Source organism: Zootoca vivipara, chromosome 4 (assembly GCF_965207765.1).
Source record: "Zootoca vivipara chromosome 4, rZooViv2.hap1.1, whole genome shotgun sequence".
Taxonomy (NCBI): Eukaryota; Metazoa; Chordata; class Lepidosauria; order Squamata; family Lacertidae; genus Zootoca; species Zootoca vivipara.
This window is the reverse complement of record NC_142587.1, coordinates 45,207,548-45,226,675: the sequence shown is the minus strand read 5'-3', so window position 1 is coordinate 45,226,675 and position 19,128 is coordinate 45,207,548. Positions and strand designations below refer to the sequence as shown.

At 40.1% G+C, this 19,128-nt stretch overlaps 1 protein-coding gene across 5 annotated transcripts in view; it reads left to right on the top strand.

Moving 5' to 3' along the window:
• The window catches only part of CFAP47 (cilia and flagella associated protein 47), a 191,104-nt gene that overhangs the window by 17,388 nt on the left and 154,588 nt on the right, over positions 1–19,128 (top strand). For all 5 annotated transcript variants that reach the window (XR_015949533.1, XM_088667791.1, XM_088667793.1 and 2 more), the window contains exons 13-23: positions 592–688; positions 910–1,126; positions 2,169–2,413; positions 3,556–3,686; positions 4,227–4,349; positions 4,729–4,860; positions 6,049–6,126; positions 7,222–7,366; positions 13,155–13,243; positions 14,155–14,320; positions 18,758–18,858. Coding sequence is in view for 4 of the 5 variants with exons in the window: in XM_088667791.1 (XP_088523917.1) it covers positions 592–688; positions 910–1,126; positions 2,169–2,413; positions 3,556–3,686; positions 4,227–4,349; positions 4,729–4,860; positions 6,049–6,126; positions 7,222–7,366; positions 13,155–13,243; positions 14,155–14,320; positions 18,758–18,858 (1,524 nt within the window). In the remaining variant the exon portion in view is untranslated. The remainder of the gene's footprint in view (positions 1–591; positions 689–909; positions 1,127–2,168; positions 2,414–3,555; positions 3,687–4,226; positions 4,350–4,728; positions 4,861–6,048; positions 6,127–7,221; positions 7,367–13,154; positions 13,244–14,154; positions 14,321–18,757; positions 18,859–19,128) is intronic.

Below are 19,128 nucleotides of genomic sequence, written 5' to 3'. Positions count from 1 at the left end.
TTGCTACCAGAAAAGTGGTCCTAGAGCTGCAGCCTCTTTCTCCTCTAATGACTTCTGAAGATTAAGATTTATTTGTGTATTAAATATTCCTGTGTTGCCTTCTTGTTGTGGTTCTGGGTACCTTGCTTCTTCTGGTAGTGTTTCCTTTGCCGGAGAATCTAATTTTTCCAGATTTTAATACTATTACTAATACCTCTGGTGAAGATGTTGTCAATCCTCCCCAGATACACAATGCAGTTTTATAGTGTGTACTAGTTGTACAAGTATGTACAAGTTTGTGTAGGGTCTATGATAATGAATGTTGAACCATGAAACACCCTGCTTTTCCATGCTCCCTTATTGCGTATTGTAAACTTCTTTTCGAAATGTTGATCGATAAACAGTGCCCAACATCTCATGCATGTGAGTGTTGCCTTCTGCCTTCCTGTTTTCCCGGAAATGAGCTGTCAGCCGACAGAATATGTTTCCTCTCATAAACCTGTCCTCCTGTTTACTTGTTTACCCAGATTCTATGGACTGTGTTCAATACATTTGAAGAAAAACCTAACACATTCATATATTAAGTGGTTATTCTGTTGGCCATTTTTACAGGTGGGTGATGGACTTAACCCTGTACCAACTTTGCCACAAGAGATTGAAGACTGTAGTTTAATTTTGACACCAAAGCAGCTTCATCAAATATTCATTGGTAAAGTTTCTCCTTCCTTTAAACACAATAAGGGACAAATCATGTATTGATCATGTTCTTATTTTTATCTGTAGGCTGCAATGAAAAGGTTGGGGTATAAATAAATAAATAAATGGTGATAGAATTAATTAATTATAAATTCTGATCCTAATTCTTCACAGTAGAAAAAACCATTTTTTAAATTTAAATCTACAGTCACATCTCTTTCCCATTCTTTTCAGGCCCCTCTACCATTGACTTTGGAGAGGTTTACGTGGGTTCTACATCTACCAGAAAAATGCATCTGGTGAATAATCTCCCAGTCCATATCTGGGTACAAGTAGAAATTGAAAGTGAGGAACTGCAACAGACCAGCCCTTTGTTTCACGTCATTCCACCTTTTACGAAGACTTATATTCCAGTTGTGCTTGAGAACAAGAAACTGGGAAACTTTCGAAAGTAATTTTTCTTTTTTTCTTTTTAGGGTGGAAATAACTTTTGATTAAAGCACTCTGAGGGAGGAAAGGGTTCTTATGCATTTTGTCTTTTTATATAAATAATATTTTTTTATTTTTAAATTTAACAAAGAAAAGGAAGGGGGGAGGTACAACTGTGAATTGAAAAGCAAGCTGATATTTGCACAAATATTTTATACATGTTGCCTTGACCAAATTGGATGACTTATTTTTAAAGGCAGGAATCTAATAAAGTTCTGTGTTGATGTCACTGTCAGAGCCGTAACTAGGTGATCTTGCGCTCCTGGCAGAACCACCCAGATTGCGCCCCCTAGCCATGGACAAATTAGCTCTTCTTTCCACCTGCCCTCCAACCCTCCCTCCACCTATTCAATTTACCCTCTATTTAAAACCATTTCTTATGAGGCAATAATTGATATTTTTATTTATGGATGTATTTTTAGCTGATTTTGTGCTCCCCAATTGCCTGCTCCCCTGGCAGGGGCCCGCCTCGCCACCCCCTAGCTATCGCCCTGGTCACTATATAAGCATATGCACACACATATGCACACACATAGATACATACCTGCACGCACACACGTGTGTGTGTGTGTGTGTGTGTGTGTGTGTGTGTGTATGTATTTATATATATATATGTGTGTGTGTGTGTGTGTGTGTGTAACATTTAGGCGTCAATCATATGCACACTTGAAAGCATTTGCATTGGATTTTATTTAAAAAAACTTCCCCTTGATCCAAACACCTTTTAAGTAATGCAAGTTTTAAAATAGATTCCTATTTCTGATTTCACCCCCCTGAAAAGGGGTCTTATAATTTACAAAGCCCAGTTTTTTAAGATGCTCCAGCGTTTGGTCACAACTAACATATACTTTGAAGAGTCGGACACAACTAAATGACTAAACAACAACAACAGCATATACTTTTGCAAAGTATTTTAAAATATATTTGACTTAACATGTTTTTACGATCGTCTTCACCACATGTTTCATTTTAATATCTTACATGCAATCTCTTCTGCATTACAGGTCTTTTGTGTATTCAGTAAACCAGCATCACACTGGACATGTGTTAGTGGTAGCATTAGTAGTACCTGTTGCTTTGGAAATTTCTACGAGGGAAGTGACTTTAAGTCCTGCCTTTAGCTACTTAGCAGAAACTGGATTTAGAACAACAGTGACACTCTACAATCGTGGAAACTGCCCTGCAAAATTCACATGGAAGCCTGTAATTACAGATGAAGGAATGGCATTTTCCATATGCCCAGAGCAAGGTAGATTATATTATGGGACTATTTCAAGCAGTGATAAAATAAAGTAACATGTGATGGGCATATGCTGCAATTTAAAGTGTTGAAGGAGGATGAGGGGAAGCCCTCTGTCACATTGGCCACTGTGCCTCAAAAGGAAAGTCTATACAGAAGTGAATAGGTCTATTCAAAATTTGGGGGCAGATATGTTTGCAGGTATTTAAGGTACTCCTTTATTTATTTCTCTTACCACATTTTCTTTCTCCCAAAAGGGCTGCATACATGGTTCTCCCACTGCCCATTTTATTTTTGCAGCAACCCAGTGAAATAGGCTAGACTGAGAGGTGGTCCTAATAGCGTTGTAGAGTTCGAAGGGACCCCAAGAACCATCTAGTTCAATCCCTTGCAATACAGGAATCTTTTGCCCAACGTGGAGCTTGAACCCATAACCCAGGTCTTCCATATTGTGGTCTGACACTGACTTCATGGGTCAGTTACTAACCTGATGAACTGTTAAAAATTAGGGCTGCCACTTGCTTAATGACATCTTAGTTGACTAACCAGTCATAATTACTCTGCTGCCTTTGACCACATAGCTAAGATTGTGGTCCAGCATCATATAGCTAGTGTTGCTAAGCAGAATAATATGAATACCCAACCTTTTTATTGTCTCCACACATACACACACACACACACACCACAAAGGTAATCAAAAGCTTTTAAGTATCAGGAAAGGTGAGAACTGCATTCCACAGAAAGCAGACAATGAAGCAGAAAGGCTTCTTACCCTCTGTCTATGGCCAGCAGTCACCTAATAAAAATGGTGAAGGGCTGTTGTTGTTTTGTTCTTCATTTACCTAACCTAGCAGAGTTACCTAAGTCTTTGAAATACAACAGGTTGGCTTTGGAGCATTGCCTGATTAATTCAGATTCTATTTTTAATCAATGTGGAATAATTTGACAAGTTAAGATTTTACTTTTGTACACTATGCCATTTTTTGTGGTTTTGAAGCCCAGACTCTATAACAGTATTTCTTAACAATGTGTATTCACAAACTTGAGACTTGGAGAGCAGAATTTAAGCTAAGTTTCCCAATTACTTTTTACCCTCCATAATCTTTACATTTTTAGCAGCTGTAATATATTCATTTTCTTTATTAATTTAGGTGTTGTAGATGCCTGTCAAGATCTAGAGTGTGAAGTGGCTTGGCACCCAAGTTTCTCTGCTCCAACAAGAGGAGAATTTGATTTGTGTGTGCATCAGGGAAAAACCCTTAAACTAAAATGCTTGGCAAAGGTAACATTGTAATCTTTTACTATATGGCTAGTACTTTTTCCATGTGGCCTGTGACTCCTTATGATTCCGAAGAAGGGCTGTAACTCAGTGGTAGACCCCATACTTTGCAAGTCAGAGGTCCCAGGTGAACAGTCCTGCCCGTCAGCATTGACAATTCTGAGCTAGATGGAGCTAATGCTTTGACTTGGTGTAAGGCAGCTTCCTAAATCTGGTTCGAAATGACAACTTTAAATAAGTAAAATGAAATCTGTACTGCAGCAGAATTAACTACGGAATGTTAAAATAAAACCGTGCTGCAGCTGTGCCAAGGTACCATTCTCATTCAGAGAAACAGTGTTGTTTTTTCTTGATTTAAAAAAAATCTAACACCCTTTTCCTTAAAAACTATTGTCTATCTTTATTCATGCTCACATTCTAGCTTCCATGAGTAATGGGAATCTGAATGTGTGCTGGAACAAGTGCTCTGATGGTAATGCATTATTATTATTATTATTATTATTATTATTATTATTATTATTATGTTTTCTTTCTCGATATTAGCTTGGCACCACCAGTGTTCAGTTTAAGGAAAAAAGGATCACCTTTAATCATGCTCCTCTGCATTTGACTACCTGCAAGACAGCCATTCTCCAAAATGTAGGACATAACCATGCGTACTTTCAGGTAAGGCGTACCCAAAGTGGATAGCATTGTGCATATTGCTGTGTGTTCTTGCCTTCATAGCCCAAATCTACAGCTATTGGAGTGCTCAAAAATGGTATTTCAGACCACATTGTATGAGATGATATTTCTCCCACATTGTATGAGATGGGCATTCAGAACCTTTTTATCCCAGAAGGCATTTTATCATTATTCCTCTTGTTTAACTGAATCATTTGTTTCATGATTATTTTAATTCTTATGAGTTTTGGATGTGAGATATCTTTATTGTTAGTATGGTTTATTTTTGGTAACCTGCTTTGAAAATTTGATCAGGAAGGCAAGAAATAGATGTGAGAATTTATTTTCAGGGAAACCTAATATTTTATGTTTTCCTTGGCAGGTCATTGATGCCAATCCTCTTCCTGGAATGATTATATCTCCCTTTCAGGGTGTAGTACCTGTTGGAGGACACACTGAAATCAACATCTATTTCAGACCAAATGCATTAATGAAATTCGATAGCAGAGTAGAGGTATTAACATATTGAATAACTATCTAAAACATTTGCTTCGCTTTTAAAAAATACTCATATTTTGATATGCAAATACATTTTTTTGGGGGGGGGATAATGCCTGTGAAGCCTAAGATTGCATTGATTGGCTGAGCTTCTGTGATGCAATGAAATATTAATTCAGATTATATCTGCTGAGGACGTAAAACGGTCAACGATAGAATCCTCAGCTTCTGTGAGGATGATTAAAGGGATGGTTTGCCTTGAAAAATAACAATCTCAAAATAGGGTCAGGAAAAGCATGGATTGATTGAAGATTAGAAACTTGAGTGGGAGAAGGTCTTAAAAGGCAATCAGTCCAGACTGGTGAATGGAACAGAAAATTAAAATGGGGGATATCAGGAAACCATTCTCGGAGACCCCAGCTAGTGAAATCCTTCTCGGACAATGAGACCCCAGAGATAGGAATTATGTTATGTTCCATGACTTGACTTGAATCAAGCAGTCTAATCCGCTAGGGAGGGAGAGGAAGCATCACCTGAGCTCAGTTGTTCCAGGCAGGCTTCCTACACCAGGGAGAGGAGATGCAAAGTAAGAGCATATGGTTCCACTGCCTTCTTCTCATATTTTAATCATGGTTAAAGGGAACAGGAGTGTTATATTTGCACTGTTCTCTAAGGGGGTGGCTTTTAAAAACTAACGGTACCATGCTTTTCTAACTCAAAACCAGAATGTAATGAGATTGGGGTTGGGCTAAATAGGTTTCTAGAGTCACTCCCGAACTCTAGTTGTAAAGACAAGCTTAGCCCTGACAGTACTGTTTGTTGGGATAATGGCTAGATGTTATGGCCAAGTACTAGTGATTTGTTTGCTTATTCCAGACCAAATACATACTTCACTCTTCCCCACTCTGCTGTCTTCCATATTCTCAATTTGTAAACATAAATTTGTAACATCAATTTCTAAACATAAAAAACCCATTCTGACGAATTTAGCTTCAGCAATGGCTGCACTATTTGATATCTTAGCTTGCAATTGTTTGTACACCTGAACTACATCAGTATCATCAGTTACATTTTAGAAAACAGTTTTTGAAATGCTTTGTATTAATACAATTGAGCATGGAAGTTCCACATTAGAAATATTGCTTTGCAAGGGTGATATACTGGCAAAATATGTTACTGTTTTATCTTTTTTCCTATTAATTAGATAGCTGTCCGGCATGCAAAATATTTGGAACTTAGGGTTGGTGGATCTGTAGATGTTCCTGACATATATATCAGTATGGTAAATATGTGACATTCTTCACTGAACTTACTTTATATGTATTAGATACATAGAATTGGATCTTGTGTATCTCTTGTGTGTAAGTGAACTAGGGCACCATCAATGAAAAAGGCACTTTTTTCTGTCCTCATTTTATGGGGGGGATTTAAGCATGGGCTTAAATGAGTTTAACACAGGCTGGATTGTGCTTTTATGTAGGTGTTTGGAAGCTGAAAACAAAGAATGGTGTTAGCTGTGTTTATGCTAAAATATTGTACTACTTACAAAAATATGTAGAGATGTTGGCAAACTTCCAAACTTCAGTGGTGAAAACCTTCTTCAAAGGAGATGGAAACTTTTTAAGCCCCCAAATTCTTCTACAATTCAGATCAAAATTTAAACCAGAGAATAATTTGGAGGCTTCTCCTCTCTCCCAAAACGTTCCCCTGTGCTTAACAAAGCCAACCCCCTCCTACCTCCCGGAGGTGTATCCTCAGCATGAGAACAGAAGTGCTTATCCTTCCAAGGATTGGGCTCTTCCTTAGGGGCAAAGTGCTATGGCATAGGTCCAGAGGCTGTGTAATCTTGTTTTTACTCTGACAAGACAATTTTTTAAAAATAACTAAACTAAATGTTTCATTTCTATCCAGCCTTTGTTCCACAGTGATACTTGAGGAACAGTACATACGGCATTCTCAGGTGGTCTGCCATCCAGGTGCTAACTCAGACCTGCTTGGTGTCAGTGAGCTTGCTACATTATGAAAATATAAGGGACAGCTACCTTAGTTTGTAAACCAGTTGAGTAAGGCTGTTTCCCAAGATTCCCTTTTAATGACATAAAGCTATTTTAAATAAAGCAGAATGTACTTTAGCAGTAACATTGGCTTAAATAGCTTAAATGGTCCATATATACATCTTGATGCTGATATTGCCACACTGTTTAAAACTGCTGAGAATGTGAGGCAATGAACGGAATAATAAACTACTGCCATGCGTTCTGTATTAAACAGTGGGCTACTCAGCTTGATGCTGCTTCTTCAATATGGCTTTTAGCAGATTTAGCTCCTTACCTTTGTCCTAGGTCATACCAGTGCTTGTTATTTCTTCTTTTTAAAGGACTCATTTTGCTTTCCCGGGGTTTATGTTGGCTCTACGCAAAAAATTCCATTCCTTATTGAGAACAAAGGAAAAACAAGGGCCAAGGTGACAGTGGATTTATCCAAACACGAAGACTTTGAACTACATTTTCCTTTGCAGTCAGGTATTTATTTGTTTGTTTTAAAGGTAAAGGGACCCCTGACCATTAGGTCCAGTCGTGACCGACTCTGGGGTTGCGCGCTCATCTCGCATTATTGGCCGAGGGAACCGGCGTATAGCTTCCAGGTCATGTTACCAACATGACAAAGCCGCTTCTGGCAAACCAGAGCAGCACATGGAAACGCCGTTTACCTTCCCGCTGTAGCGGTTCCTATTTATCTACTTGCATTTTGACGTGCTTTTGAACTGCTAGGTTGGCAGGAGCAGGGACCGAGCAACGGGAGCTCACCCCGTCACAGGGATTCGAACCGCCGACCTTCTGATCAGCAAGCCCTAGGCTCAGTGCTATAATAAGTTGGGAAAAGTTGTCTGGGTAAAAGAAGAAAAGGCTTAAGCACTTCTACACAAGGAAATATTGTGTAGTTGCTGCATGAATGGGGAAAAAAAGGAAAAACACTTCTCTAATGTTCTACAGTGGTACCTCAGGTTATGAACTTAATTCATTCCAGAGGTCTGTTCTTAAGCTGAAACCATTATTAACCTGAGGCGCTCTTTCGCTAATGGGGTCTGCTGCTGCATGCGCGCCTCTGGCACACAACTTCTGCTCGCATCCTGGGGCAAAGTTTGCTTCCAGGAGCATCTACTTCCGGGTTAGCACAGCTTGTTACCTGAAGCGCTCGCAAGGAGGATGGTATGTAACCAGAGGTATTACTGTATAGAAATGTATATAAACATACATCCAGCGAGTTAGTAAAGTTCTTCTTAAAGCTTTTCACATGAGAATCCATGCCAGTAGTCCTCCCCGTGCATTTCTGAGCACCAGGAAAGGGCACAAGGAGAAGGGGAAGACAGAGGATGAGATGGTTGGACAGTGTTCTCGAAGCTACCAACATGTGTCTGACCAAACTGCGGGAGGCAGTGGAAGACAGGAGTGCCTGACGTGCTCTGGTCCATGGGGTCACGAAGAGTCGGACATGACTAAATGACTAAACAACAACAACAACAACAACATTAGAGTCCTGGCTTTGCATGAAATTATGGTGGGGCAGAGGAGCATAAAAGAAGGCAGGTTGCACAGCATCAGTGGCCGTAGCTAGAAGAGGACACTGAGAGAGGAAAGTGGTGGGAGAGGTCTCAATAGATGGAGAAGGGAGGGTGGTGTTTTTTCTTTTTAACACGGGGAAATAGCAGAGATGGAAGCTAACAGAAGAGCTGTTCCCAACTCCCTTCTTGCTGTACTAAAACATTGTTTTAAACTGCCACTTTTTTCCTCAGTGTCTTCCCCCTTTTTTCTGTCTCTGCTTGCTCTACTCAAACTTCTGCTGTTGTTTAAAACCACAATTTTCCTCTCACTGTCAGCCTCTGTTTGCTCTGCTCAACGACCTGCTGTTGTTTAAAACTGCAGTGCCTATTCATCCCTGCTGGCTTTACTCAAACCTATGCTGTTTTTAAAAATCACTATTTTCCTCTCTGTATCCCTCACTTATAATCATATGTCTCCCTCTTCCTTTCCTTGGCTGCCTTATGAGAGAGAGAAAAAGGATGCCGAGCTCTCAGATATTGCATAGTAGTTTCACACAATGTATTTCCCCCCCTAGTACTCTGTGTTGTCTTCAGTATGATGTTCCAGATTCAGTATAACAATTTAGAACAGACATTTTTTTTAAAAGCAAACCCCCATATATGTACAGCATCCACAAACTTAACTGAACCTTCTCTAATTGAACAAGTGAACTGACAGGTTTGCTCTTAAGTCTATTCACCTTAAAGGTACAGTAACATATATCACCCCAGTGTGCGTAGAAAGAGGGCTGCAGAATAGGAGGGAGGCAGCAATATGGGTGGTGTGCGTGCAAGGGGCGCTTCCACCAGTTCCTTTACCAGTGCTTAATGCTGGATCCACCCATGAAGTTGACTTTTGCAGCCATTTTTGTTTCTGTTATGGAAGTCAAACCATTTATTTCAATTATTGATGCCATGAGTCGCATGGAGACACCTCAGGCTTGCTGGATGAAATTAAGGGATGGGAAGAGCTAAAGGGAGGCTAATGGAGTCTTGGAAGGAAATTAGCAGGCTGGAGTGGGCCCCATTTGGGCCCCGTGAGATTTGTCTGTGGAGGATATAGAAGCTGGATCCTAGGGAGGGACCCAGCATGCTATCGCTGAGTCATTCCTCATCCACCCAGCCCAAAGTCCTGGATCTGCCTCCTGCACCACTGCTAGTTTCTGCTATGGAAGAGGTGCCGGATGTCAAGTCTGACTCCGAGCCAGCACTATCTCTACCTCTGTTATCCAGGACACTGTGGCTCCGGCTCAGCCCACTAGGAGGATTCCCCATTTGCTTGCCCAGTCCAAAGTTGCACCGTTTGCTACACTTGTCAAGCCTGCCCCACTCCTTTATAATGTGAGTCCAAGCTTGCCTAGCCATACCATGCACCTTCTGTGCCTTTGACCTTTGGATTCTTGCAGAAATCCTATTCTGAATTTAAGTTCTTCATTCAGTGAGAGCCAGGACAATATGGTGAATTGTTTGGTTTGATCTCCTCTTCAATACTTTTCTAAACTGGGAGTCAGCACATGCCGCATGACATAATGGAACCAGGATACTTATGATATGGAAACTTCATGAAATTATTATACCATCAATTCACAATGTGACAAAATTTACTTGGATTGTTTTTGCTATGTCTGAGATGAGTCAACTTCCCTTGTATCAAGCCGCCCTCATTTTTGCCTGTTAAATTATGTTAGCCAGAAACCATGGCTGACATAGCAAACCATTAATAGCCTTCAGAAAGACCACTGCTGTTACAGAAAGTCATATACTGTTGTTCATGTTTTTGATATTTTCAGTGGACTTTGAAGCATTTTAGATTCAGTCAAGATCACTTAAGGTTGTTTACTTCTGTCTTTGCCTATAAGCATCACTGCTGCTTATACACCACAGGGAATATGCTTGTTCTGCTGTTGATGGCTGAGGTAGAATTGTGATAGTTGAAGAAGATGATTGTAAATACATACGAATACTGTAGCAATTGTAGCTATTTACAAAACAGTTTTGAATAATGCCCCCTGTGTTCTGTGAGAGGCTTCAGCACTCTCTAAAACATCTCAAATGTACACCCCACTTAGTTTAAACTTCCTGATGGGTTTGTTTAGGACATGAGAGTCTAGGTTTTCAAGTGTAAGATTCAGAAACTGGTATTTCACCGCATATATGTTTTCCTCAGCCCTGCTTAAATGATGCATATATACAGTCTTCCAAGAAACTAAAAATTGGACATAGCCAATTTTGGAGTTAGTTTTCTACCTTATGCAAATTCTTTTTGTTGTCACCCATCTGTCTTGAGAGACAGTGGAATTGGAGTATGCCTCTGGGGATGAAGTCAAACTTCACAATGCACAAGCCTGAGCAGTTTGTATGCAGGTCCTGGGTTGCCCTGATGACAAGACCCCCGTCTCAGCTTCGCTGATGTGGTTCCACAGGAAAGCAGAGCAATATGTTTGGCACCAGCTTGGCTGCAGGAGTTACTGGAGTGAGATGTACAAGGCACCATGCCGCCTTCTTAGGGACTCCACTCCAGATTTGTATAGGCCTGTTCTTCTGAAGATTTCCCACAAGGCAGAGGATGTTTAGGATCAGAGTTTTTCTTCTAGATGGGCTACCTTTCCAAGTTGATGGGCCCTATCTGCCTGTCACTTCACTCTACAACACTTGCAGAAAACGCCTTCTTGACTGTTGGACCCACTGTTGGTCTCATCTGCTCAATCTGCTGGAGCCTGTCTTTGCATGCAAGGGGAAGTCCCTAACTCATGGAGGGCTTGAAATCTATCAGCTACACTCACCTGGTTTAGCTGGCCATTCATAGCCATTTCCAGGGAGTGATTGCTGTCACATGCTGACAGCTACTAGGGGCCACAGGTGAGAGCTGAGTGCTAACGTGGACAAAATACCCTAGAAGGAGCACGAAGTGTCCCTCACCAGAGGTACTACCCCTACCCTAACAGCAGCGTTTCTCAACCGCTGTTCTGCGGCACAGTACTGTGCCGCCCGACGCTGGCTGGTGTGCCACGACGCCTGGCGGCCGCCAATCTTTCACAAGACATTCCTCCCTGCAGGGAAAGAAAACAGGAGCAGCTTACTCGCATGTAAGTGGCTGCCACTTGCTTTCCGTGCAGGAAGAGGGGACACGCGGGGCTTTCCTCCCTGCAGGGAAAGAATGCAGCAGCCGCTTACTCGCATGTAAGCAGCTACAGCTTTCTTTCAGTCCAGGGAGAGGGGATGCACGGGGCTTTTCTCCCTCATGGAGCTTTCCTCCCTCCTCCCTCGCGGAGCTTTCCAGCTTTCCTCCCTCCTCCCTCCTCCGTGCAGGGAAATAAAGCGGCACCCGTTTACGCGCGTGTAAGCAACTGCCGCTTTATTTCCCTGCAGCTTCTTTCTTTCTCTCCCCACCCCCACTTGCCTCGGTGCCTGGAACAATAGAGTGCGAGTGGAGCCGGCTCTGGGCTGCGCTCCCTCCCCTTCTCCCTCTCTCCACCTCTCCTCCCCTCCCTCCAAATGAAATCTACCTTAGCATGCCTGCAAGTAGGTGCATTTAAACATCTGTGCATTTAAGCACTGTTGTCTCTCTTTTGGCTTCATTTACTGGTATTTAAAAAGCGGGGAGAGGAAGAGATACAGAATAAATTACAGTCATAATTATATAGTCAATATAGGGCGGCACAGAGTTAATTTTTTTAACTTTTTTAATGGTGGTGTGCCTCGTGATTTTTTTCATGGAACAAGTGTGCCGTGGCCCAAAAAAGGTTGAGAAACACTGCCTAACAGCATATACGACTTCTAGTGTAATGTAACATGTTCATGTTGTTGACTGCATTGTTATATTTTTAAAATAAAAGTATTATATGTATTTAAATAAAATAAATAAATAGCCACAGTTAGCATGAAACTGACTTATATAGTTCGATGGGGTAATTTTTCTAACGCAATAGAATTCAAATATGGGAGAGGTAAAAATGTTACAAAAAAGTCACATGTATTGTGTTAGAAGAAGTTAATGTAACTAGTTTCCTGGGACTTAGCTACAATAGTCAAAAAACAGCTTTTTGAATGTGTTAGAAACATGCAACACCAGATGGCACTGGAGAATAAAAAAGATTCTTTGCAATTTTCCGTAGCGTTTTGTTGTTGTTGTAACGATTTCATTTCTGACTTCTTTATAGCGTGTCTCTCTCCCCCCCCCCCGTGTGTAGGTCCACCCCTGGCGTGTTTTTTGCTTGAAAAAGTATGTGGGACTTTTTTTTTTTTAACTGCAATAGGTTAACATTAACTGTGACAAAAAAAAAATCAGCTCAGTGACTAAAATCAGTAGCTATTGTGGAATATTTTTGTCCACAGTTTTTTCATTCATGACACAAAAATTGTAAATCCTAAGTGGCTGGAATTTGGGAACATTGTTTACTACTGTGCATGTGACAGTAAATAAGGAGAGCATGTTAGTTCAATTTATGGGTAAATTCTTCAGTGAACAGTGATCTTGAGGTGAAATCCAATTCTTTTTTTTCTTGCAAAATGGTAAAACTAGCAATTCTGGAAATGACTGTGGAACCACTTCCCTAACTCATTCATTTCCCCCCTTTTCTTAATCTGCCCTGAGACCTGCGGGTATAGGGCAGTATAATAATTCTAATAATAATAATAATAATAATAATAATAATAATAATAGCATAGTTCTATAAAGGTAATCAGTACAAATGGTAATAGCATATAAAACACACTCTGTTTTCTGATAGATGCGACACCAGATACTTCCCGTTTCTATACTGCAATTATAAAAGAAAATTCAGCTTTGGACTGTTCACTGAGTTTCACACCAAAAGAAGTAAGTATACGAGATAATAATAAGCAACCATTTTTTTATCATGTGAAAAAGAGTTAACTTGTAATACTTTAAAAAAACCCTGCTGAAGTCATCTTAGTCACTAAATTACTACATAGCAGCATGTATAGCAGTGAAGCATGTACCTTGTCGTCATACCTTGGAATTCGAATGGAATCCGGAATCCAAAACGTTCAGAAGCCCTGTCGGGTGTTTGACTTCCAAAAATAGTTCACTTCTGGGTTTGCATCATTCAGGAGCCAGGACGTCTGAGTACTAAGGCGTTTGGGATCCAAGGTATGACTGTACATAAAGGGGGAGGGATAGTAAGGGGTTTTTCATGGTAATTCTTATTTCTGTTTGTTTGCTGCTCTGAGGAAGCTGCTAGCAGTATTCCCACTGTGCCTGGTAGGAATTGTTAGCCGATTCCCTGCTTCTGTTGCCTGAGAGTCCACGTATTTACCTTTAGAAAACCAGTCTTTCTAGGTAAATAGCCTAATTTGGTATCCCTTACTGCCAATAATATTATTTGTAGCCAAGGTCCAGGAATTAGTCAGACAAGATTTTTTTTTAATGCCATATGATTGGTCTTTAAATATTTACACATCTGTGCATGATGTACTGATTTGCAAGTAAGCATAATATGTGGTTTTTAAAAGGAAGGTAGGTAAAAATATTAAATTGCTCTATAACCAACGATCTGGGAATAGCGCTGTTCAATGAAGAGTGTAAAATATCTCATTGTAAAGACTTGAAGTAGTTTTTATTAAATGTGTTTTGGGTATGCCAAGTGCTCCAGTCCATAGGCAAAATCTTTGTTCAATTCAGGCATTCCCACACACACAGTGTGTGTGTGTGTGTTTTCTGTATTCCTTTTTGTTATCAGTGAAAAAGTGATGACTTTTTCCCTCTAGGTGGCAGCATATGACTTCAGTCTTCCAATAAATATTAACGTTGATGAGGATGAATCTTCACTGGTCACCAAAAAAACAAATCTTTCTGGTTCAGCAAAGCATATCATTGTCCCACGGCCTCAATTGTTGACTATACCTACTAAAGTGTGCAAAGTTCAGGGAACTGGTAGGTAAACCTTAGAAACAACATAAACATGTGTGCATATCGTAATATAGCTCTCTTGCCTCCCACCTGCACCCTTGAGCTTTTTCTTGATAGAAGTGGCGAAACCAGCTGACAGAGCTGTGCCTTGACAGAGCAGTTATCGCAGTCAAGTGATAACTTGGATGTCTGTCCTGTTTTAAGAGCCACAGTCAACATTGTACTGATGATGACAATAATGTCATAATTAAACAGCAATATAGCTGAGTGCATAAATAAATGTACATAAGTAAAATACACAAAAACCCAAGAAGCAAACTCTATACAAAAAAAAAATCAAAATGCAACTTCAAAATGCAACATAATTACAGTATGTATCTAGAAAAATCTCATAAATAATGCAAAAAAGCTCTTACATATAATCATACAATTACCAAAATAATTTGCGTACACACTACACAAAACTAATATAAACATACATCCCTACACTCAACAGGCACGCTCTCCTTGCACTGGCCACATCACTCAGTCCACTCAAAGATTCTACAACCAATTATCATGCACAGAAAAATAGGGACTGATGTAATTTTCAGCGGCAAGGAAATGATGCTAGTAATCTTAGATGCATTTAAAATATAATAAACTTTGCATCTTGATTTGTACACATCATTCTATACTTGCTAACTCTGCAGCCTCTCCCAGCCATTTTTCTTGTTTTTCTTGTTTTAAACAGTGTCAACTTTTATTAACCACAGGAAATGATGGGTCAGCGTGGAAAAAAGTGACTAAATAACTTTCATTCCATTTTGGCTCTCTTTAGTTTTGAGTGCAACACTGGGTATAGGGAGGAGACATGTTATAAAGAAGGATTTCCCTCCAAGGCTGCACCCAGACTGGCAGTTTTACATGTAACTGGCTACCAAAAGTTACACAGGCGTTACACAGTGGTTACATTCAGTGATCAAGCACTGATTGTACCCCATTTCTCTGTGTTCTGCATCCCTACCAGGGAGTAAGCCCGAATGAAAGTAATGGAGCTTATTCCTGAGCATGCATGCATAGGATTGTGCTGTAGTTGTTTGAACCAATCAGGAAAATCCCTGAAGCTCTTTAGTCAGGTATAAGCTTTATAGCACAATGTGCTATGCCAGTGCAGTGATACCTTGATTCTCAAACTTAATCCGTTCCTGAAGTCCATTCCAAAATCAAAGCATTCCAAAACCAAGGCACGCTTTCCCATAGAAAGTAATGCAAAATGGACTAATCCATTCCAGGCTTTTAAAAACAACCCCTAAAACAGCAATTTAACATGAATTTTACTATCTAACAAGACCATTGATTCATCAAATGAAAGCAATACAGTGGACGCTCGGGTTGCGAACGTGATCTGTGCGGGAGGCACATTTGCAACCCGCAGCATTTGCAACCCGCGTCTGCACATGTGCGGGTCGCGATACGGCGCTTCTGCGCATGCGCAAAACGCGATTAAGTACTTCTGCGCATGTGCTTCTGGGTTCGGCACGGAGCGCAACCCAAGAAGACGCAACCTGAAGCAGCTGTAACCCAAGGTATGACTGTAATCAATATACTGTACTATAAAATAAATAAGACAGTATTGTAGATGATAAAAATTAAAATTATTTTTTCCCTTACATGCACTGATGATTCTCATTGTTTGGATGGGGGGCTTTTATCCATTTCAGAAGTCACACAATCAATCAGTAGCTGATCTGGGTTCCACACAGTCACAAAAACAAATTAACCGAATAAACCTCAAAAACAAAAATGCAAAATAAATAGCAAAAACAAAAGAGCCAAACTTAATCCATTCCAGAAGTCCATTTGACTTCTGAAATGTTCAAAAAAGCAAGGCGCAGCTTCTGATTGGTGCAGGTGCCCCGGAAACAATAGCCAACAGCCGCATCGGTTCGGCTTCTGAAAAATGTTCAAAAACTGGAACACTTACTTCCAGGTTTTCGGTGTTTGAGAACCAAGGCATTTGAGAACCAAGGCGTTTGAGAACCAAGGTACCACTGTATAATGCCACCAAATACAATGCCATAAGTGTTGCAGATTTTTAGGAATTGGGTGCAAGATACCATAATATGATATAAAGGTGAATCGGTCATAAGACATGCCTGATAGGCTCTTGTAGCAGTTGGTCCCCTCTTCCACCAAGCTTTTCTTTTTTCATTGTAATAGCTAGCCTTAATAATGATTACAATGCAAATGTGGCACACTAACTCAGAAGAAAGTCATTTCAAAGTGTGCATAGCACCACAGCCTTAAAAGTATTTTATCAAATTCTAGGCTGTATATAGTACTTTTATTTCTTTATTTCAATGCAGCAATTACTCTATGAAATAAAAAGTAATGCTATTATTTCTTTCTGTTTCTATTATTCCTTTAGCTATACTTAAATTTGAGCAGCAAGCATAATCAATACACTTTTTTGTAAAAATGTAAGTGCCATTACAATAATAGAGAGGCTAATAATGGGTTTATGACATTCTGTAGTTTCAGAGAAAATAGTATGACTTGAACTCTCCATCATTAGTGAAAATTACTTTTCGACTATGATTAAAATAGATGGATTTAAATGCTACTTCAATTCAGTTTGACTTAATTAGCAGCAACTCTAAAGCACTTCACATTGTCTTTGAAGAATACTGTATTTTTTGCTTTAAATTCATTTGAAAAGAAGGAGATACTGACCTCCTCATGATAGGTATACGAAAAGACATCCCTTTTATTATGCTTTAATGTTATTTTCTTCTTGTTATTTTGGGTGCAAATTTAAAAGTTTAATGCTCATTATATGTAGGTTTAATTCAGACCTTGTAACCTAGTCCTGCATACCATAGTTTCAAGGCTGGAATCAGGCTGTAGACTCACACAATTTTACTCTTTTCCTTTCTCTCCTGCCCAGGTTTCCTCCAATACTTAATGATTTTCTCTAACCAATAGTTTGCTATGACATCTAGATCAGCAAACTACAATTAAGACTGCTTCCAAGTCACGGTTTGCAAATTCTTCAAATTATGAAGATTCAGATGTCTTGTGGCTTGCAAATTTATTATGACATAAGCTTTTGTAGACTACTCTCAACTTCCTCAGATCCATTTTATAATCCAAAACTGACAAGTTTTGGCGGGACAGGATGTAGGAGAGTGAGGGCACAGTGAAATGATATTCAAAAAGAACAGATAATAAAAAATGGCAGCGACTAATTAAAGTTTACTTGCTCATCATAATCTGTCAGAAATGCCCTTTTGCATTCTATGTAGGACAAACAGGTCAATCTCTAGACAAAACAATAAATTAACACAATCTGATTCAGCACTGACAGTACCCAGAAACCTGGAGGGGGGAACATTTTAACCCTACCAACACCCTGCAACCGACCATAAAAATGGCCATCCTTGAACAAAGGAATTAGAACTCAGCAAGCAATCCAATTTTGTCACCTTGGATTGAGATTATACATTTTTATTAAATTACAAGTTTTAATTAGCTAACGAATGGCAAGGATGTTTGTGTTAAAAGCAACATTGCTTTGTTAATTTGTCACTGTCATTACTGTACTTTGCTTTCCTGTAATTGTCACTGTTTGTTCTTTCAGCGTATCGTTTCTCTTTGACTTCACTCTCATATAGCCAGGGCCGGCCCACCTGTGAGGCAGGGTGAGGCTGCTGTCTTGGGCAATAGAAGGCAACTGTGGGCACTCTGCCCGCTCTGCTGCCATTGGCAGAGAAGTGGTACTGGCAGCAGCACTGGTGAGATCTTGCGAGGACTTGCATAAGTCCTCGCAAGATCTCACCAGAAGCCTTGCAACCCAGGTAAAAGAGGCTGTGGCAGTGGAGTGGCATGGCAGCAAATTCTCATTTTGCATCAGGTGGTGAACAGGACACACCACCCCTCCATATGGCCAGCAGCAGATGGGAGCATACCAGGGAGTGGAAGGAGCATGATGGTCAAGTTGGCATGGCACAAACATGCCAACAGGAGCACCAGATTGGCCCAACTGATGTGATTGAACCATGCCATTCTTGAAGTGCCCTTCCTCCTCTCCATCATGGTATGATGCAGGATTACACTTGATGAAATGGACTGTGCTCTATTATAATTCATACCGGAATAATGGTGTTAGCCTTCAAACTACTCAACAATTCTGTGGCAAAGTTGCCACAGTACTCTTTGTTTTGCCCTTCTGTAAATGGGCAAACTATGTTTGAGTTGGGGGGAGGAAGTGAAGAAGAGAGTCCAGACTGTGAGAGCCTGTGGCATGTTCTTGTGGAGGGTCAGATTTGTGACATTTGAGGCAATGTCTCAATCAAACAGTGAAAGTAAGTCAGTTCCAGGAACGTCTAAGTGATTATAGATTTTAAACAAAGGATACTTGCAGAAGCATGTGTCCAGAGCTTAAAAATAACTATGTGTATTTTTTTCTTCTTTCAACAGTATTACAGCCACCACTGCAAGTTTCTCCTTTAGAAATCATATTTCAGTATTGTAGGAGAAGTTTGAAGTTGGGTGTTATAAGTGACAGCAGTAACATAAAGGTAGGTATGTTACAGAGATGATTGGATCTTCCAGTTCTGCTTTACTCTTGTTCTGTAGTGAATCATTAAACGGAGGTACATTTATTGTTCATGAGAAATGTGCTTTCTGTTTGTTAAATGACAAAAGCCTTGGTTAATAAAAATATTTTCAGTTTGGGTCTGAAACTCAACCATGAGGGAAACAGATGCATCTCTAAGAGGAGATCATTCCAGAGTTGTTGCTACCATAGAGGTCTTTCTACACATCTTCTCACTTGACATTCCAGTGGG